The 22,334-nt window shown below is 41.4% G+C and overlaps 1 protein-coding gene across 1 annotated transcript in view; it reads right to left on the reverse strand.

The window, feature by feature from the left end:
* The window catches only part of EXTL3 (exostosin like glycosyltransferase 3), a 41,975-nt gene extending 38,937 nt beyond the window's left edge, over positions 1-3,038 (reverse strand). The window contains exon 1 of the mRNA XM_065879382.1: positions 602-3,038. Within this exon, the coding sequence (XP_065735454.1) occupies positions 602-2,749 (2,148 nt within the window). The 5' untranslated portion in view covers positions 2,750-3,038. The remainder of the gene's footprint in view (positions 1-601) is intronic.
* Positions 3,039-22,334: the final 19,296 nt, after the last annotated feature.

Below are 22,334 nucleotides of genomic sequence, written 5' to 3' on the forward strand. Positions count from 1 at the left end.
TCAAACCCCCGACACCAGTCTCCCAGAGGACTTGTACCCGATCCTGTGAAATGAAACAGGTCTCCTTCCTAAATCCTTCGGGAGGTGATTAAAACCACAGCTTCTGGAATCAGACACACTAAGACTCAGCTCCTCCATGATTGCTAATCATGACCTTGGGCAAAATAATTAACCTCTCTAAGCCTCAGTTTCCACAGATTTAAAATGAAGAAACCCTACTAGTTCGTTATATAAGTTCCACAAATGCTAAATTATAGTGCCTAGACTATGAGTGCTTCATAAATGTTAGCTTTTCATCACCATTCTCATTATCAACATCTTTGTGATGACACAGAATAAGTCCATGAGGTCAGTGACAGGGTTTTGTAAACCTTCACGGGGCCAGTTTCGGTATTGGAGCGTCTTAGGAGATTTCTGAAGTAAGTAGCAGAGAGGGAACTGGCAAGGCCTGAAAGGAATGAAATAGAGGCAAGGAGAAAATTTCACGGGGAAAGAATCTGTATAGGTTTTTTTTTTTTTAAAAAAAGCATGTTTATGGAAAAGAGATTAAGAATGAATTCATCTCTCATGCAGTAAAACAAAAGGCTCATGCTTCTATTACCATGATGGGGACGCCAATGTCAGGCCACAGAAGGTCCTCTGAGGGCAGCTTGGGAGAATTCCACACCACCACGACCTTGTTCAGGTAAGGGAGGCCATTCAGCCTCTCGAGCGAGTTCATGAGCACCTCCTCCCGCTCGTAGGTCAGCATCACCACTGTGAACTGCTCCCGTGGGACGTTGCCGCCCAGCGAGGCCTGGAACTCCTTGCCGGAGCCCCCGGCCCCGCCGCCAATAGGCCGAAAGCCAGTCCCAGAGCCCAAGAATTTGGCCTCTGAGGGCAGCACAGGGTCAAACGGTGTGTGGGGAAAAAGATGGAAAGGTCCTGGCGCAGAGTTCCAGCTGCGATAGAAGTCCGTGACGGTCAAGGTGAAGTTGCGGAGGTACTTGGGGGAGGCGTAGGGCGGCTCCGTCTCCACGGGCCCCAGGTCCAAGTCGCCATTGTCGGCCATGTTGGGGTCGGTGCCGGCTGCCTTGCCTGAGCGATGGGGGATCTCGGCCGCCGCCTCTTCCCGGATGGGAGCGGCTGGGATCTGGATGCGACTCCTAATCACAGCCAGCACAGTACTGAAAATACTGTCCGCGGTGGAGAAGTAAGTCTCCCAGAGGAAGCGGCCTTGCCGCCTCATGGCCAGAAGGTCGCTGTCGGAGAGGCTCCGTAGTAGGAAGTGGACCTCGGTCACTCGTGGCTTGGGCACCACCAGGGCGGCCTCGCTCCACTGCAGCACGTCCTGGTAAGGAAGCTGCACGTGCTCCCCAAGCACAACTGGGACAGCACCAACCTCCAGGGCTTCAAAGAGCCGTGTGGCACACCCAGAGGAAATAACCAAGCGAGGGTCCCCGGGAGTGATAATGAGGGCGAAGGTGGAGAGCTTCAGTAATTCTAAGCGGTCTTCCCGCTCCCCACACAGCGCCCACTCAGTAGGCAGACTGGGTTTAGGCTGGTTTTTGCAGGTAAATTCTACCAAGACCTGATCTAGTTTGCTGTCCTGTACTGCCTTGAGGGTGGCAATGATACGATCATCGTAGTCGGCTGGAGGGTCACCCTCCATCTCCTCCTCAAAGGAGCGGGCCTCCTGAAGGCTGGATCTCAGCGACTCAATCTTCTCACCCTGGAAGGTGAAGAGATATTTCCGCTTCACTGGCACCTGTGGTGGGATTTCCATGAAGTTGGGCTCTGACATGGCGTGGACTAGTGGCGATACCACCAAGTCAAAGCCAGGCCGGTATTGGGCAGCATAGAAAGTGGACTGGGCCACCATGGCCCGGCCTGTACTGACATTGTACAGTAAATTCTGGGTGTCCGACTTCCGAGACAGATTGATGATGACGTGGTTGTGTCCATCTGTCCGCCAGTGTGGTAGGGAGTACAGCTGCTTCTCCAGGTCAGCAGGCCGCAGCACCCCCAGCTCCTGCATTTCCCCCACTAAGATCACATAAAGGCAGGCAATATCTGCATTTTCTGTAACATAAACGTTGGCTCGTGCTGTGGCCTGAAAAGCCTGCTTGACCAAGGGATCCAGGTAGCTGCCAAAGGCAAACTGGTCACTGTCATAAACATAGACTGGGAAACCAGAGGTGAGAGGGCAGCGAGAATAATCAAAACAGTTGTGCAGCCGGCAGCTCCGTAGGACCTTTGGGGGAGGGAGGCCGATATCGTCCTTCTCTGGGAGGAGTCGGATGGGCAGAGAGAGTTTGGGCTGATTTTGGGCCATCAGTTCTTTGTAAGAGTGCTCAGTCTGGCTGATGACGTTCTTGAGCTGAAGCAGGTCCTGCTTGGCATTCTCAATGCTCTTCTTACAGGCCTCGATCTTCAGATTCAGCTTGGCGATTTCACTGTTCAGCTCTTGCCGCTTGGCTTCCAGCTGCAAGAGCTCTTCACTTACAGACTCTCGAATGCGGCAGAGATCCAGCACGTGCTTCACCTCGCAGAGCTCATTACCAGCCCGTGGGCCAAAGATCCGCTTGCCTGCCTCATCCGCTTCGTCCAGGGTGGTGAGATAATAGTGGGCGATGAGGGGGAAGAACACTAGAATGATGAAGAGGGTGAAGCTGAGCCACGTGAGCCGAATGCGGTTGGACCACCGCAGCACACAGGTCTGACCTCCGTTGCCCACGCCCCCATTCCGCAACATGGTGTAGCCCGTCATGAGTTCCTCTGTGGCTCCTGCCCCTGCTGGTCACGTTGGGTCACTCGCCATAACCATGAGTTGCTATCAGACAAGACTCAACCTCCTCTCACTCCCGTGTTTCCGAAAGAGTTAGTGTGCTCCCTGGACAAGGCACCAAATAAAACGGAAATTTCATTTTCCTCAGCTATGACTGAAATGGTCTCTGACCCTACTCCAGCAGATTTTAAGTTCTGGTTGTTGACCAAAGAACATGTCCTTAATCTTTATCAAATAGTAAAAGGTACCACATTGTTGATGAGATGGAAGGGAAGAGGTCCCTGATGGTGGAACCCAGGAAAGATACCCAGGAATCAGATTGACTTTGTCAACTGCCATAGCTCTCGTTCCTTGGTTTTGCTGACCAATACATATGCATAGTTACTATTCACAGTTATAAAGTAGCTGGTTAGAACAGAAACAAATGCCAGCCTCTTAACAGTGTCATTGCCAACAATCAGGCCTGCAAAAGAAAGAGAAGCATGTCAGTCTTGAAGACATTATGTTCAACAAGCCTGCTCTCCCCCTGTAACTTTCTGGAAAATGCTTAAATCTTATAAGATGGAACAACGGTTGGATCATTGGTGTGTGTCTCACATAACATTTTAAGTCCAATGTAGGTTTTGTTTGGTATGGATATTTTACTTGTGGTTAGTAAGAGATGGATAAGGTAAGTGTCCAAAAACAGTTTCAGTGTTTAGACACACACACCTTCTTCCTATTTAATTGGCTATAGAGCAGCATTAGAGCCCTATAAAATGATTACCAGCTACATTCAACAGAGGGCGAAAATGTTCACAACAATTTGTTATTCTAGACTCAGCCATCATCATTAGACAAAGAGAAACACCCTCCTATCTACTTTCATTCCTGACATGTAAGTTGCCTTTTGAACTACTGGAAAACAAACAAACAAAAAAAAACACCTCTGTGAGAAGCTCCGTTTGTTATATTCAGAGTTGAAAAAAGCTGATGAGAACTCTCTTGATCTTTACCAAAGCAGTGGGTGCAGTAATTCAGAGATAAAATGTATTTTCCAGTTTGCTTCTCATTTATCTTCTGTTAGCACACATCATGCGCTCCTCCTTAAAATATAAATAGTAACCTGGTCTTTCAGAAAGAACACTGTACTTAGAAATGAGGGGCATTATTTCTTATCCTTGGAAGAGATTTGCTGTCAGACATCACGCCCCAGGTTTCTAATCTCCCAAAATGGAGATAAGTGTACAGAGATAACAACATATATTGTGTTGCTATGAAAATAAAGGACAGAGGATGTGAGGGTACTTCAGGCTAAAAAATCTTGAAACAGCATTCCCAGTCCTATTCTCTTACCAAACTTTACTATCACAGGTTACAAAAGCTTTTCACTTGCTTTCACCTCAAATTCAATACATCTAGAAGTGAATTCATAATGTTCTGTGCCAAAGAATACCCCGAATTTCCTTCATTCATTCCCTCCAAAAAGTATTTACCACACTCTTTCCATGTCTAAGACATGCTAAGTATAACTGTGGGCAAATCTAGGATGTAAAATAATCCTCGACCTCATGGAACTTCCTTTAGCCTAAAAAGATATAAACGAATAGCAAGGATACTACCACAAGGCAGTGTGAAGTAAGTAGTACTTTTTGGATGCTCAGTCACTCTCTCTAGCTTCTACCTTTCTTAAGGATATATAACTATTAAATGTTGGATAGAGTCTTCTCTCCCTTTAAATAAAAATTAAAAGTGATGACAATGTTACTAAAAGGTCTGAATAAGGAGACCACGAAATAAGGACAACAAAAAACAAAAAATAATCAATCATGGAAAAGCGTAAATTTGGATGATCTAAACTTGATAATTAACAGCTGACCAAATATCCCAAAGTATGTAGGTCAAAGTTTCTAAAGCATTATCCTTTTAATTCAAATGTTAAAATCTCTCTTTTTGGTTTCAAAATAATGTTCTCTGCACTTACAATCAAATCGTAACAAAGACAGAATGGAGTGGAGGAAAAGAAGAAGGCATAATCCAGGCGGCTCAGCTGACTCACTCCCTTCTTACCATATGGCTCAGGGTCCTTCCTTTCTCTGACTCATGTAGCGTTACACTTCAGTATACAATTTCTGGAAATAGTGAACTCCGGGGCTTGCTCTCCTGATAGAAAATAGAGAAGTGACATGCTATTAGAAAAATACTCAAAACTGAAGTTGCTATTAAAGACTTTATTTCTGTCTACTATGAAAAGGTTTCTCTTACGTATATAAGGTGAGCATAGAATTTACTGCTCAAATGGAGGCACTGTTTTAAGTGAAAAGGGGTCCTATTAATAAATACACTGGGACAACAAGCATAAATCGGCATTCTCAAAGGCAAACCATCCAGCTATACGGTTACTTATTTATGAGCTCTAAGAGGGAATAAACCAAAATGCTAAAACGTAGAAAAATCCTTACCTTTTAGAAGTATATACTGAGATATTTATAGAGGATTTACCTGGAATTTGCTTAAAAATAAACAGGATGAGGGTGGTGAGGAGTATTCTGGGATATCAGTGAAACTAGATTAGCCATGAGCAAATTGCTGTTGACACTGAATTATGGGGATACATGCATGTCTGCTTTTATATATGTTTAACATTTCTCATATTAAAAACTCAAAAATAAATTATACAGAGTCTAAACAAAAGGTTTTTTAAAAGTTATTTGGAGACTGACGATACTTAATCTAATATTGCTAATGCTACCAACCTACAGTGAACAGAACTGGGAATAGAAACAAACGTTCTAATGGAAACCAGTAATTCAACAATGACTCAAAAAAATTTATCCCCATCAAGTTCCATCTCTTTTACTGAAATTAGGCAAAAGTGTCATCAGTGCCCAAAAGCATGAACTTTCTTCCCTAAACAGCTAATTATTGCAAGCACAAAAGAAAAAGAAAATGCTTAGAACCTCTTCTGTCGTTCTCTGGAAAACGACAATGAAGGTATTAGGATCTAGAAACAAATGTCACCTGAAACACTGATAAGGAGAAATCTCATTAATTCTGTCATCGGCCACAGCATTGAATGCCCAACTTGTCAGCCTGCCCCCTACAATGCATTCTATGCACAGCAATCAGAATCATCTTCTTAAAACATGAGTTAGACCAGGGATCTCCTTTCCTTAAAAATTTTCAGTGCTTTCCCGCTACACTGCCAGGCCCTTCATAACTAGCTCCCCGACCACCAAGCTAATCTCATATGACATCACTGCCATACTTGCTCGTTCAGCTTTAGCTACACTGGCCTCCTTTCAATGCTTCAACCAGCCAAGCTCTTAACTGCTTCAGAAGCTTTATACTTGCTGATCTCTTAGTCTCGAATGCTCTTCCCCAGGCTCTTCTCTGGTTGACTCCTTCTCATCCTTCAGATCTTAATTTCTTGATATTCCTGTTTAAGGTAGACTTTCTTACCCCCTGACACTTTCTGGCACTGATCTACTGATTTCCTTCATAATATCTTTTCATTTATGTATTGTCCCTTTCTGCTTTGCTGGCACCCAGTCGTCCTCCTACCTCATATAGAAAGTGCTCCCCAACGCTTTTGACATAATCTGGTACTGAATCCATTCGCTGAAATGGCGTCAACCCCCAAAGTACCCCCAAAATACTAGTAGACCAGTATTTCCGGCTCCCTAAAGGATACCTCCCCTAGGATACACTATGGCCATTACATGATTCGAAATATTCCCACTTTCCAATAACTTTCAGTTCTGCCCATATTACACTCTTCTAGTCTTACAAACTAGAAACAATGTGATGTACAGCAAGGAGTATAGACCTCAAAGCTAGCCAGACCTGGATCAAACCCCAGCTTTGTAAGCTATTAGATGGTCACTTAACCACTCTAAGCTGCATTTTTTTAAGTAAAAGAGAACACTCATGTTCAGGATTGTTATAAAAATCAGAGATAAAGCAGTGAGTAAAAAATACCCTGTACAGTATCTCGCATATAGTAATCTATTTATTAGCTACAAGTCCTGGAGTTATTTTTAGATCTGCCAAACTGCATCCATTCTTTTTTGTAATAATAATAATTATGGTAATAATATATTTATAATAATAATAATTTACAGTAATGTTTGCATTTATCCCTTCCTTTTATACAACTGCCTTCAACTTAGTACTGGACCATAACAAACCATTATGACTAATCTCACATTCCCCATCAGTTTATCTTGTGCATTACTCTAAATCAATCTTTTTTATTTCATCTAATAATGCTTTAGCTTGAATAATTTCAACTGACCTATCTTTGAGTTCACCAAACCATTCTTCTGCTATTTCTAGTTTAAGGTTAATTCCATCCAATAAATTCTTAATTTCAGGTATTATATTTTTCAGTTCAAGAATGTCCCTTAAGTTCTTTTTTAGAGATTCCATTTCTCTATTGAAATTCTTCATCTATTAATCTTTTCCATCTTTTCCTCCATTTTCTTTAGCATATTTATGAGAATTAAATTTCTTATCTAATTCCAACATCTGGGGCACCTGTGGATTTTATTCTATTTTTCTCTTGATTGTAGGTCATATTTACCTGTTTCTTTGTAATCTTATGATTTTTTATTGTGTGCTGGACACTGTTTAGAAAAACTATAAACACTGGAGTAAACAATTTCCCCAAGAGATGGCATACTTTTATTTTTTTTAAACCCTCTACCAGCCTGGCAGTTATATATTCAATTTATGACTTAAGTTGAAAATTTAACATTATCTCTAATATTTTATTGCTCTCCTTAATAAAAGCTCTTTACCTGTGATGACCTCTCTCTTGACTTTTACGTCAATATTGACTGATATTTCGGCTCCATCTTGTTTTTACACTCTTAATGTTAGCCCTTATTATCATTAATGCAATTCATGCTTGTTTAGATTCACCCACATATTTACCAATTTCCGTATTCAGAATTCCATTCCTTTTTGCATTTCATTCCTTCCCTCTGGTTGTTTCCTTTTTCCTGAAGTAGTGCCTCCAGTGAGAGTTTGTTGGTGGTAAACTGTTTTCTTGTGAAAACACTTTATTTCACCCTAAATCCTGAATAATGATCTAGCTGGATATACCATTGTAGGTTAATAATTCTTTTCCACCAACACTGAAGAATCCTCTGGATTCTATTACTGCTGCTGAGATGTGAGATGTCGGTCTAATTGTTGTGCCTGTGGATAACCTGACTTCATTCTGGCTATGTTCAAGATCTTTTTGCCTTTGGAATTCTGCATGTGTCTACATGTGGAATCTGGGGGGTGGGGGACGCTCAGCACTCATCAAACTTTCTGGTTCTTAAGATGTGTGTCTCATCAAACCAGAAAAGTCTCAGTCATTATCTGTTTGCTTTCTTTGTTTGTTTAGTCTTAGTTTGTTTAGTTTGTTGGTTATCTATTCGTATAGAGCCTGTCGCTCATTCTCTCCCTTTTGAACTCCTATTAGATGACTAGACATATGTCAGACCTCCTCATTTCATACTCCATGTCTTTAAACCTTTCTTCTATATCTTCTCTTTTGTCCTTTGTGCTACCATCTGGAAATTTCCTCAGGTCTATCCAGTTGAGGGCTCAGGAAATGTTTTCAGTAAAGAGCCAGAGAGTAAATATATTAGGTTTTGGGAGCTACATACAGTCTATGTAGAATATTTTCATTTGTCTCTTTTTTTAAACAACCCTTCAAAAACGTAAAAACCATTCTTTCCATGCAGGCTGTAAAAAATAAGCCACAACCAAGATTTACCCCACAAGCCATAGTGTGCCAACTCCTGATCTAACTCATTAATTCTCTATTCTGTGTCAAAGCGGTTGTTTATCCTACCGAGTTTTCATTTCAATGACCATTTTACATTTCCAGAAATTCTACTGACCCCTTTTTAAAAATTTCTCTTATTTTTACGATAGCACCTATTCTTTCTCACCTTTTCTATTCCTTCTCTTCAGGTGTTTAGTTTGTTCTGTCCGCTGATTCTTGCTCATCGAGGAATAGTAGATTGTTTCCCCCATGCTTTATAATTCTGTATTGAGTTCATTTTTAGTTGTGCTTTATTTCTGGGAAATCTATGTGGTCTGGGTTGAGGATATGTCCCTCCAGAACAGTTTGTGTCTTCCAGATACCTCTGTCATACTATCAGCCTTACACCACTTTTTATGTCAATTCACAGTCTGGAGATTCTCCCAGATCCCACAAGTACTGTAGATTTGAACACAAAACTCATATGAAGGGAAATCCATGGTCATGAGTTCTCAGTGAATATGCCCTTCCCCAACCAGCTCTGGATCTTGCTAAGAGAGACATCTCTCTGTGTGTACTCACAGGTAGATTTTTTTCTAGTCTATCCACTCCTTTCGTGAATGTTCAACCCTTTGAAGATCCATACCCTTATCTGGTATCTCAGTTTAACACTCACAGGCACAAAGCTCTTTCTCTTATCTCTGTGGAAACTAAAATGCAAGTTACTAAAACTGGCAAACACCCTAAAACCAGAGATCGCCTCCAGTCTTTTGTCTATGCATGAATAAACATGCTTACAAAAATGGGATATATGTTCTTTTTTGTAATCTGATTTTTTCCACTTATAACAAGAACAGTGTAATGCCCCACATCATTAGACGCTATACATGATCATCAATAATTGAATACAGCAAGACCACAATTTATTTAACCAGTCCCCTTTTGCTAGACATTTGTTTCCAATTTTTCACTATAATCAAAACTATAACAACTATTTTTGTAGCTATCTTTGCATACATCCACAGTTATTTCCTTAGAAAGAAAATTCTAACATAGGTCAGAGCAAGAATATCTTACCATTTTAAAAATTACCGTCTACGAGAAAGATGACCACTTATCCTCCCACCAACGATACAGAGGGCATCCGTTCGCCAATAATGGTGTGACAGAAATGGTTATTACTCCACGAGAATGTATTTGCTCTCCTACATTTCCCACTCCGCCTTACAGTTTGGCTGCAGCCGTTAAGACTAGTTCTTGCCAAAGGGAATGTGAGTAGAAGTAAGGTATCCTTTCCAGTACAAGGCAGTTAAGAATAGCCATGGATTCTTCTTCCCCCCACCACTTGAGAGACTGAAAGCAAAAAACTCTAAAACTATGAAGTGGCAAGATAAAAGCAACCCAGACCCCTGAGTCACCACTGGAGAGGAGCCACAGAAGAGCGTCATCTGAATTGTGAAGAGCGAGAAATAAACTTTTATGTTAGGCCACTAAGATTTCAGAGTCTGCTGCTGCAGTTAAGCATTAATTAACCTAATTAATCCAACCGAATGCCTTTTTTTAAAAGTTTGATAAAATGTCATTCTATTGTTTTAATTTACCCCTTATTATTGGAGGTCGAACAATTTTTGCTCATTGAGTATCTGTACTTCTCTTTCCATGCGCTATCACTTCATGTGTTTTGCCAATTTTTCTATCTCTAAATGTTTTATCTTTTTTTTTTTTTTTTACATTAGTCTGCTGCCCATAATCACTCTTCTGCGAAACTTCCACGATCCTCTATAATCAAGGATGGCTCTACCTACAGACTCTACTTCAACTATTCCACGTACGTTCAGTGAATCTTTCAAGCTCAACCCTACACGAAGAACGAGCTGGCTCAAGTTGGGCTCTTTCTCCAACCTTCTCCATCTCACTTGCCCAACAGACTCACTGGACACCTGGAACAGCTTTCTTCCTCTTTTCCACCTATCCCACTTATTCTCTGGGGCCATTTTAGAGTCCCACCTCTTCCATATAGTTTTCTCTAACTACACTTGATTTCTGAACTCTCTAAATTCCCACTGTATTCAGTATTAGAGGATTCAGAATTTGATCAACCGTTCATTAGTTTCATTTAAGCAATTTGTTTCTCTCCAGCTGGACTTAAAAACTCTTTGTAGAATGAAACTATTTTTCTGACCTCTTCTGAAATCCTTCTGCAAAATATCACATAGTTCTGGGTTCCAGGTCACTGCTCAATAAATAACAATACCAGATGAAAGTCTTAGTTTACATTTTCATTTTCAATCAAGTTTGAGATTTAGAGCCTATACAGTCTTGGTTCAAGGAAAATGAAACACTGAAAAATAAAGACAGAATTTCACAGCTAGGAGGAGGCTAGAAGGCCATCTGGACTTGCAATTAGACTCTCTAGCTCAGGACTCAACTTTGAGAATTTAAGAATGTCACACAATTTCCTCCTTAAAGTGATATTGAAAAATCCCTACTTACCTCCAGAGTTATTGTGAGGATTAAATAAAATACGATAGATTAAATTAAAAAAAATCTATGGGACACAGCTAAAGCTGTGTTGAGAGGAACATTTATGCATGAAATGCTTACATTAGAAAAGAGGGAACATCTCAAATCAATAACCTAAGCTCCTACGTCAAGAACCCAGAAAAAGAACAAAATAAACCCAAAGTAAGCAGAAGGAAAGAAAGAATAAAGAGCAGAAATCAATGAAATAAAAAACATAAAAACAAAAGAGAAAAATCGGTAAAACCAAGAGGTTTGTCAATAATTTTGACAAACCTGCTCAAGACTGACAAAGAGATACAAATTACCAACATGGGGAATGAAACAGGGGATATCACTACAGTTCCTGCAGGCATCAAACAGATAACAAAGGAAGTATAAACAACTTAACACACATAAATTGGACAACTCAGATGAAATGAACCAATGCCTCAAAAAACACAAACACCACAACTCACCCAACAGGAAATAGATAATTGGTCCTATAACTATTAAATAAATTGACTTTGTAATTTTAAAACTCCCCAAAAAGAAATGTCCAGCCCCAAAGGCTTTCACTGGAGAATTCTACTACATGTTTAAAGTATAAATACCTATTCTACACGGTCTCTTCCAGTGGGGGCAGGGGGGAGATTCCCGGTCCTTTTACCCTTTTTTGGGTATTACCCTGATACCCAAACCAAAGAGAGCACCAAAAAAAAAAACTACAGATAAATCTCTCTCATGAATAGAGACAAAAAACACTGAACAAATATTAGTGAACAGAATTCAGTAATATATAAAAAGAATTAAATTATATTGCACTTAAGTAGGGAAGTGTTATTTTATATAGTTAATCTTATCCAGAAGCATGAACATTCATTCTCTCCATTTATTCACACCTTTATTTCTATGAAATAGTTCTGTCATCCTCATCCCGGCCCCAATGTATCATATTAAGTTAGTTTGTATTTTATATAATTTACTCATCCGTTCTCCTGGCTCTCCACCGCAACAGCTCATTCTCTGGTTCCTTTTGCCACTCCTTAAATACAGTTGTTCCTCAGGGGTTTGTCCCTTGTCCTCTTCTCTCTTTATCTTCATTTACTGGAGCTTGCCAATACCTTCAATTAGCACCCCCTGATTGGATGACTCTCAAATTTACCTAACGTTGATCTCCCTTCTGATATCTCTTTTCCAATGGTCAGCAACACAGACATCTACACCTCAATGTTCCAATGGCAGCAAGGGTACACCTCCTCTGAGTATAAGGAGGTTATGTTAGTTAAGTGTCTTCTCCCAACAAAGAGGGAAAAAAAGTTCAAAATACTTGTGCACAGAGATTTATCATTCAAATCATGGCTGATGCCCTACTTTTTACTCTTTCCCTAATCAAAATTTTCTTGCTGATAAATGGAAAGTAGAATTCTTCATATGTTAGCCACTCACTTGAGGGCTTGAAACCAGCTATGTTCCTGGAAAGCTGAAATGGTAAGTAATTCAAGTCAAAAATCCAGAAGATAAGCTGAGAAGTCATCTGGGGCTTAAGAGTTCTCATTCGGAGTTCTGCATATGCTTGTCTTGCCCCTTCATCTCCTTCCTCCTACGCCTCAACACACCCGTGCCCTCTACCATCTCTACCATCGCCTCCTCTTTGAACGTCTTCTCTGCTAACATTCCTTATCTCCATAGCGAACTCTTCCGTCATCAGTGGGAACATTACCAGCAATGAGGACCTTGCTTTTAAGAGTCTGTTGATATAATAACCATCCTACTGACTCGACTTTTCTTCTTGTAAAACTAAAACACTCTGATATTGAAACTTCCTATCATGGATTTGGCATATCACTGTTTATTTAGGTCTTCTTTAATGCCTTTCAACAAAGTTGTATAATCTTCCTCATTAAAAAATAAATAAATAAACTCAACTAAAGTAAAACACTCAATGGAAGAGAGAAAGAAAACAGAAGGGAGGAAAGAAGGGAATAAATAGCTGGTTCCACTTGGGCTGCTGTTATACATTACATCTGAAACGTATGAAGGGAGAATGGAGCAAGAAGCAGAGAAGCTAGACACCTTCCAGATGTTCCCAAATGAAACCTTCAACTGACTTTAATATATTAAATAACTATAATAACAGCTAACGTCTATTGAATGTTTACTGTGTGCCAGGTTAGACCTACTGTATTCCTTCACACACTTAATCTTCACAAGAATCCTATGAAGTAGGTATTACTAGTATTCCCACTGTATTTATACACGAGGAAACCAAAGCACAGAGCTTAGGTAACTTGCCCAGGGGCATCCATATTGAGTAAAACTTGGATTCAACTCAGTTACTCTAAGGCCCACACTCTCTATGTCTTAACCACTATGATAAACTGCCTGTGATGTTAACTCAGGGAACACAGAGCATAGGCACATCATGCATAAATTACTTTTAAATTGTCCATATTACTACAGCTGTACTGTAACCACAGATAATGAGTTATAATTAAAACACATGGTAATACTATTCCAAACCTAAAGTCAACCTTATATTCATATTTGTTTATCTGCTAAACAAAACAAGAAAACTATATACTCAGAGTGAATGACCTACCTGTGCATCTGTGCAGGTAGTACTACATGAGCCCATCAAGAAGGCAGAATCCTATTACAACCCAGGAGCAGGTTCTACAGAACCGTTTGTACATTGCTGCTATTACTGCCATTGCCACAAGCCTTTCAAACTAGATAAAGATAGTTCTGTACAGAAAATCATTTCAATAAGGTTGTTGAAAGCAATATTTCAGAGATTTTTAAATACTGTAACAACCCCAAAGAACATGATTTCCTGATTTCCTGCTAAGCACAGGCATGACAAACAGCCTGTTACCTAGTACCTAGTTCAAAAATCAGGATGTTAATAAGCTAAACAAATTAAACAAACTAAAATAAATTTCCCAATACTAGCACTACTATTAAGACTCTGACTTCTCTCTTTTACGGTTCAAAATAACGAAAGGCCCTTTCCAGGGAAGCTAACTGCTGTTAAAAAGTGACTTGTAAAAACTGAATGTAGGCAATTCACAAGTTGCAGGAGAGCGAGGTCATGTGTTTTTCACAATACAACCACCACAGTTTATTTACTGGATAAATTTAACCTGGGTGTAAATCAAAGGAAATAAAAAGTTGTCAGCAATTCAAAACCAAAACCAGGTGAGAAAAACTGGTTGTGCACTGACATACTTACTGAGTTACGAGTCAAGATTATGATACAATCACAAAGAACCACAGAGTTGAGCCACCCTTATTACAGGGCTTTGAAAAAAAAGGAAAAACAAATATTGCTTGGTCTCAAGAACAGATTTCTAAGTCCAAAGGTGTTCCACAGATGCCCCTGGCAGACACAAAAGGAGCTCACCAGTAAGTAATAAGCGTTCCTTCCGCTGCTCAACTGTGTATAGGTATTAACAAGCAAACTAACATTCTTGATTAACCCAGGTCACAATATTGCTGCATTTAGTCAGCAATAAACCTGAACCCAGAAGTCTCAACTCCCAGGATAAGTCCTCAATTGGAAAATTATGCCAATTCCTTTATCTGTTTCCCTTCCCACCAGTTTGATAACATCCCACAAATCAAAATCACATTGTCTCACAAGTCAGTTTTTAAGTAGGGTTACAAATCAGATGCACAACTCAGCTAAGAATGTTTTCACATGATAAACCCAGGCCCACCAAACATTAACTGAATCAGAATTCCCAAGCATGGGCCCAAGCTCCCGCAGTTTGACAAAGCTCCCAAGTGATTTTAATGCAGAACACACTACTCAATAAACTCAAAAGTACTGGTCTAACAAAGAACTGATGACAATCCTCATTCAGATTGATGACATCTGAATCAATGTAATTATAGACAACTAAGGAAGTCAAAGAGCAATATACCTTATTCATGCAGGAAGTCTACAGACTACATCATAGACTTTTGGAAGACGTGGGGGTAGACCTTTCACTTGTTATAACTATATATATGTTTACAATGCACTCTAGATAACACACTTTACATATACTTTCTCATTTCATCCTCATATCAACCATCTTGGGGTTAGGCTTGTTTTTTCTACTTTGCAGAAAAATAAGTGTGAATCCCAAGGTTAGGTAACCTACTTAAGGCCATACAGCAAGAAGGTGAGGAGCCCAGATACAAATCCAGGTGTCCGACCTGCACCCTGCTACCCACGTGTTTACTATTTGTTTGCTTAAAAGACTCATTTTGGCTTTGTTCATTTACAATTAAGCATGTATTGCTTTCATAATTAAATATCATCTTGCTGCAGTCACTTCAAAGTACACCACATCAGATTTTTCCATAAATAACCTGACAATTAGCTTTTTAGAAAAAAATAAAGTTGAATTCCTGCATGACAAACCAAATCCCAAAATAAGTCCCAGATGGATTCAAGAGGTAATTATAATAAATGAAACCACAAAAAGGACAAAAGGAAAACGTAAATGTAATTTCACCACAAGGTAAGTACAGCCACTTTTACAGGAATCTAGGCAAAAGTGGAATCCATAAAAGTTCAACAAATCTGACTATGTAAGAATCAAAGGCTTCTACATTTTTGTTTCAGTTGAGATTCAGTGAAAAGATTGGTGGAAGCATTTACAACACAGCATTACTTTCACAGAAGTAAAAGCAATACAATAGTGGTCAAAGGAAATAAGCAGGAAGCTACACAAAAAGAAGGTACCCAAATGCTAAACGTTTTTAAATGTTTAATCATCCCAGCAATCAAAGAAGTGTACATTTAAAACAAGACACAGTGACATTTTCCACCTATAAACCAGCAAAGAATAGTAAAATTACAGTATCTGGTACTAACGAGGGTACATTCCCATACTCTGGTGCTGGGAAGGAGAACCCACACTCCTTTCTGGAGCACAATTTGGCCTTAAGCAATAAAAGCCCTGAAATGGTGCCTTCACTTTGACCCTACAATTCCACTTCGAGACATTATTCTTAAGAAAGAATCATGAATGAGAAAAAAGATTTAATATCAAGAATGTCCACATTACGAAGTAAACCATTTAGTATAATAAAGTACAGTACATCTCTGTACTCCGCTGGCAGCTACAGTGACAGGTAGGTACTCTTACGCTGTATCAGTAGGAACGTAAACTTGCCATCTGTAACAAGTCTTTAAAATATTCATATCTTCGACTCAGCAATTTCACTTTCTAGGAATGCATTCTATGTGAACAAAGATTTGTATTATTGATATAAAAATGTAATCACCAAGCATTCTTTATAATAGCAAAAAAAAATTATAAATTAAATGTCCAAGATTAGGAGGAAGGTTAAGTATTAAGTATGATAAATCATGTCATTAATATGATTATCACTCTGTCATTAATATGTTATCTCTCTGTCAATAAGCTTTTCAATCGTTTTAAATCAAATGGGAAAATGTTCACAATATGTGAAAAATACAGATTCCACTGTATGGAAAGAGGAGGTGTAAAAACAGGTTTTTTTGTGTTTTTTTTAAAACAGGTTTTTTAAAATAAGATCTTCAGATAGATTTTGCTGAAGAATCCTTCTGGAACAGTCAACTTGATGCGCAAGTGCCTAGAGCATAAACTAATTTCTCTAAGGGTTTCCATGCCTCAAGAAAATAAGATTTTCACCTTATGCTATGGAGGTATACAATTGATATCATTAGTGTAGACTCTAGTCTCCCTAAATGAGATAGCAAACTCAAGTAGAAGTTTGCTAAACAACACGTAAATCAGCTTTATGACTCAGGCACCCAACTTCAACCTGCATGGGTGAATTCAACTGGAGACTCCGATTCTGTCATCCCTTTATCACTACTACCATCTTTCGGATCCATCAGGCCCCCTTAACTTCATAATTCCTGTCTTTCTTGACTCATATGTTCCTTATCCTTTTTCAACTCATAAACTAAAGGGGTAGACTATATGACCTCAAAGATCCTTTGAGATTCTAGGACCCCGCTGACTTACAACTGCCTTGCACACAAAAAGCACATACATACTGTTTACTGGTGGCGGGGAGGGAAATATTACAAACAAATAAACTCAAGGCTATCCCCAAGACCTCCTTTTGTTTCACCCCCAAAATTTCAAGCATAATGCTTTCTTTTAAGGCCCCCCTTAATTTTCCACTGAATCCGATAATAATAATTTGGAGTCCTCACCAACTATCTTCTCCATTTTAAGCCACAATGCCTTTATACTTTACAGCTCCACTTCAGAAATAAAGGCAGTCAGGCTGGGAAGAGTAAGTCAAGGTTGGAAAAAACCCAGGATACAAAAAGATTTTATCAGTCTGGAATATCTAAGCAGATAACATTTAAAAGAGATAAAGGCAGGGCTTCCCTGGTGGCGCAGTGGTTGAGAGTCCTGTCCCCGCCCCCCACCCCCTCCGCCCCGATGCAGGGGACACGGGTTTGTGCCCCAGTCTGGGAAGATGCCACATGCCGTGGAGCAGCTGGGCCCGTGAGCCATGACCGCTGAGCCCGCGCATCCGGAGCCTGTGCTCCGCAACGGGAGAGGCCCCAACGGTGAGAGGCCCATGTACCGCAAAAAAAAAAAAAAAAAAAAAAAAAAGAGATAAAGGCAGAGTTCGGCACTTAGATCCCAAAACTACAAGGAAATGATTTAGCTTAATAACAGCACGCACGCGCACACACACACACACACACACACACAGTTGTGATTTTAGCTGACTATAATTTCAGTGAATCAAGAATATATGACTATCACCTGTTTTTCCTGTTTTTTTGTTTTGTTTTGTTTTTTGGTATGCAGGCCTCTCACTGTTGTGGCCTCTCCCGTTGCGGAGCACAGGCTCCGGACGCGCAGGCTCAGCGGCCACGGCTCACGGGCCGAGCCGCTCCACGGCATGTGGGATCTTCCCGGACCAGGGCACGAACCCGTGTCCCCTGCATCGGCAGGCGGACTCTCAACCACTGCGCCACCAGGGAAGCCCCGCCTGGTTGTTTTTTTTTTAAACAAAGTATAGTGTCAAAAACAAAAGAGTAAAAGTTAACCCCACTCTGCACTCTGACCCTGTATACTGAATCCTGTACACTGTGCTGAGCGCCACACTTTAAGAGGGACATTAACAAAGTGAATGCAGGGCAGAGGACTAAGAAATTGGTGAGGGGATTTGAAACTGTCAAATAAGAAACAGCTGAAGGAAATGGGGATCGACAGCCTGTGGAGTAGAAGACCTAGGAAAAGGATGGTAATCTCAATGACCACAGAGGCCCTGAGAGTGAAGTAGATGAACCAAGGCGGCTGGCAGAGACCTTAGCACAACGGAGGGCGTATGTAGCATCTAAGGGAGATTACTACCATCAGAAATGTGAGCTCTACAGCACCAATGCCTATAATTTTTTCTTAAGAAAAGCCATAAAAAGAGATTTTTATGTGAAATCTCTGCATTTCTAAAAGTTGGCTCCCAATGTAAGTCTTTGTGTAAGTTGGGTGGCCAAATGGTATGTACACAGGCCTCACTTGATCCATGCACAGTAATTTGCAACTCGTGTCTTGGGGAACATGATGGCTGTCTTCCAACATCTGCAGAACTGTGAGAGGGAAAAGGAATAGACTTGTTCTACACAGCCCTAAAAGGTGACACTCACAGAAAGGCAAACTGCAGCTCAATAAGGAAAAGCGTCCTAAAAACTAGTCTGCAAATTAGGATGGGCTGCCCAGGAAGGTTCACATCACTGTATTCAAAGAGGGACAGGTCAGTAATGTTATTAGCCAATTCAAGAATGCTGCCTCTTACTACATCTGGTCAAATAACTAAACCTCCCCAAGCCTCAGTTTTCTTTCTTGCCTTCCTCCCCCTCAAAAAACGGAATACTGTAACATTTAGCCTCTTATCTCTCAGAGTTACTATAAAGATCAAAATCTATGTGAGGAAAAAAAATATATGAAAGTATATGATCGCCAAGAACTGTAGTAATTTAAGACATTATTGTAATCTACCATCATAATGTATTTATGTATGTCTTATCTCTCTTACTATACAGGCTAAGGGCATATTCCAAATTTAATTCATTTTTTAAAATTCCTCAGAGTACCAAATGTTTGTTGAAAAAAGGTTTAAAAGGAAGTTGGAGGAGACAGTTAAAATGACAGTATAAGAGGATAAGATAAACAGCCAAAAAAGCAAACATCCAGGGGGTTAATCATTAATGACACTGATCAGCCTAAAAGGTATTGGGCACAGTCAAACGGAGAAATACAGAAAAGTAGCAACATGTGTGTGAAGGCGCGATACTTTAAGGCAGGCATTGGCAAACTACAGCCAGCTGCCTGTTTTGTAAATAGTTACATTAGAATACAGCCTTGCTCATTCAGTTATGGATTGCACGTGTGTATTATTGTATGTACATACTGTATATATGTACTATATATCAATAGATGTTGTTTTCAATCTACAGCAGCAGAGCTGAATAGTTGCAAAGCCTAAAATACTCATTATTTGGCTGTTAACAGAAAAAATTTGCCTACTTTTCTATAAAAGTACTCCCAGGTTACAAACCACAGAATGCCGAGACATAGTTCATCTTCCCTATGGCTCCATCCCTGCGATTTTAATGGGTCATTTTGGTACATGTAAGCAAAATCCTACACTAAACATCATGACCTAAGAGCAGAGGAGGTAAATATGTCACTGAATGGGGTCTTCATATTCCTCTTATATACCCAAGATTATAAAATTTTTAATGCTGCTTCTTTTCCACCTAGTAATATCACCAAAGAGATCTGAAAAACTCCAGGTGTACAAGGAGTGTGGAACTGGTTCTAGCAGGAAAAGATCATGCTTAGAGGTGAGCCTCCCCATCTCTCTTGAGTTCTCGAACTCCGTCTGCTTGAGCTCCACTATTTCAAGGAACCTACAAATAGATGAAAAATCCTTTCTTTCCTCTTAGTTACCCTATCATTACCAGTTCTCAAAAGGAACAGCTGCCGAAAATTAAGAGGAAAAAAATAAAATGAAGATAAATATGTTAACAGAAGTTTCCTGAGCTAAACTTAATATCCAGCAGAAACTAGTGCACAGTTTTACGACTTTATGAAAGGTTCATATTCCTTGCCTCACTCTGAAGTAATTATATGCAAAGACATTCAAGCCTCTACCAACAGCAGATCAGGAGGGATCTTCATTTTTCTAATACCTCAATCTCCTTCTGCTTCAGGCAGTATCTCCAACCCTCCTCCACCGGACCATCTACCAGTCTTGGCTCAGTTAGGGACGCCCACACACACACAGCCCACCACAGCCAAGGCCTCACTCCTGTACCACCCTTCAGTGAGTTTTCAATCAACAGCTAGCCTAAAGCCCTGAGGGAAAGGGCGGGCCCTTATCTAATCCCCATACATTCTTCTGATGGTGTCAAGCTATCCTTTGAATCTCCCCCCTTCACCCCCTGGAAGTCTACTTCTCAAGCTTAACTTTACCCCTGACTCATTCCTCTCAAACCTGTTTGCTTAAATTCTTTGTATTCACAGGTTAAAACTCTGAGGCCTAATCATAAAAAGATTCCAACTACACACACTAAGCAGGTTTTCTTCGCCTTAGTAAAGTGAGGCGTGGGGACCTGAAGACACAAGCTCAGCAATCGTTTGTCCAGTAGGTATGCCCCCCGGAGAGCAGTGGCCATCTCTTCAAGTATTAAATAAACCATGTTTCAAGTATTCTGAAGATCCACGATTTGAATCCTCTTCCGGAAAGCACTGAGGCCAGTTTCCCTCATATCAATATTTATGAGTACTAACGACTCCTCACAAGCAGAAGATCAGGAAATTCCCACAGGAAAAGGTATTTTTAACACACCAAGTATGAGTTTAACAACATGGGTCTTCTTTCACCCTGAAATATTTAAAAGTCCCCCTAGTAAAAGTTGGTGAGAACGCTGAGCTCCACTCAAGACTATCAGGACCACCCAGGTTACGATCCCAGGCACTCAATACAGTTAGAATAACTGAACTAGAGTGTGAGACACTGGCTGAGCAAAACGGGGGTAAAGGCCGTCTTCGTGACTACAATGCACAGATCTTTTAAAAAAACGTAAGAAAACATGGGGAGCCCAGCCTTCAAAAATGAAGCTACCTAAATTGGAGAAAGAAAGCGAGGAGAAGAAATATAAAGAGACCTCTTAGATAAACCACATACGGGGAAAAAAACTGGACATGTGCTCTGCCTCTCCTCCTCCAAAGGAGTGGAACCGAGAGGACTTGATGAAGCCCCTTAGAATTTCTGAAAAGAAAAGAGGAGGGAGGAATCCATCAAATTCAAGTCTTTTGAGAGCCACAAAAACTTAAAAAGGTTCTGAACCAAGGGCTCAACGTGGAGAAGAGAAACAGCCTCTGTGCAGTCTGGCAGCCCTGCCCGGTCTCCATAGGGTTCCGGATTCGCACTGAACCGTGCCGGGTAATCCGAATAACTCGGCTAAGATTTCAGTCGTGTAGACGCGCACTCCGCAGCCCCTCTCCTGCCCAAGCAGCTTTGGGCCCACCGCTTCAGATCCTGGGCCCCAGGGCCCCAGAAGCACAGAACAGCAGCACCTGGACCCTTGGGCAGGAAGTGGCTATTCTGACTGTGGGCTCCTCATAAAAGGAGGTGAGCCTGGTGAAAAGAGCCAGAGGAAGAGCAGCTGCTGGCGGCTGTGTCTGAATGCAGCGGAAAGCAGAACTGGGAGTGTGTGCACGCAGAAAAGGGGAGGGGGGCAGTCCGGGAGGCCCCTTCGTGGACCGAAGATGCTCTGCACAAACAGCTGGACAAACACGGGGGGGGACGGAGGGGAGAGGGCTGCACAGCTGAGGCCGAGCCTTTAGAAAAAGGGGTAGAGGTGGGTGCGAGGTAACTGGGACTATAGGGGGCGTCTGGGGGTGGGGTGGTCGCGTTTAGACCCCCCCAAACCCCCGAGGGAGCCCGTTACCCGTTACCCACCCCCCTCGCTGGTGGCTAAGGCTCTGGAAGTCCTCTCCCGAGACGTCTGAGAAGGCCTACTCCGAGGCTGCACGCCCCCGCCGCACCGGGCAGCAGCCTTTCGCCGGCTCCCGCGGCCCCAAAGCGGCCGGCCCCGGACGCGGCCGGCCCCGGGATCCCTACCACGAGCCCCTTCCGGGCTGCCGCCCCGGCTGCTCCGGGCTCCCGCCGCCGCCAGGAGTCCTACCGGCTTCCAGTTCAGGGACGAGCCGCCACCGCCGCCTGCGCGAGACTCGGGCTCCCAACAGCCGCTCTCGCCGCCTGCAGCCCGCCTTCCAGGCCGCGCCGGATCCTCAGCTCCCC

This window comes from Phocoena phocoena, chromosome 6 (genome assembly GCF_963924675.1).
Source record: "Phocoena phocoena chromosome 6, mPhoPho1.1, whole genome shotgun sequence".
NCBI classification, from domain to species: Eukaryota; Metazoa; Chordata; class Mammalia; order Artiodactyla; family Phocoenidae; genus Phocoena; species Phocoena phocoena.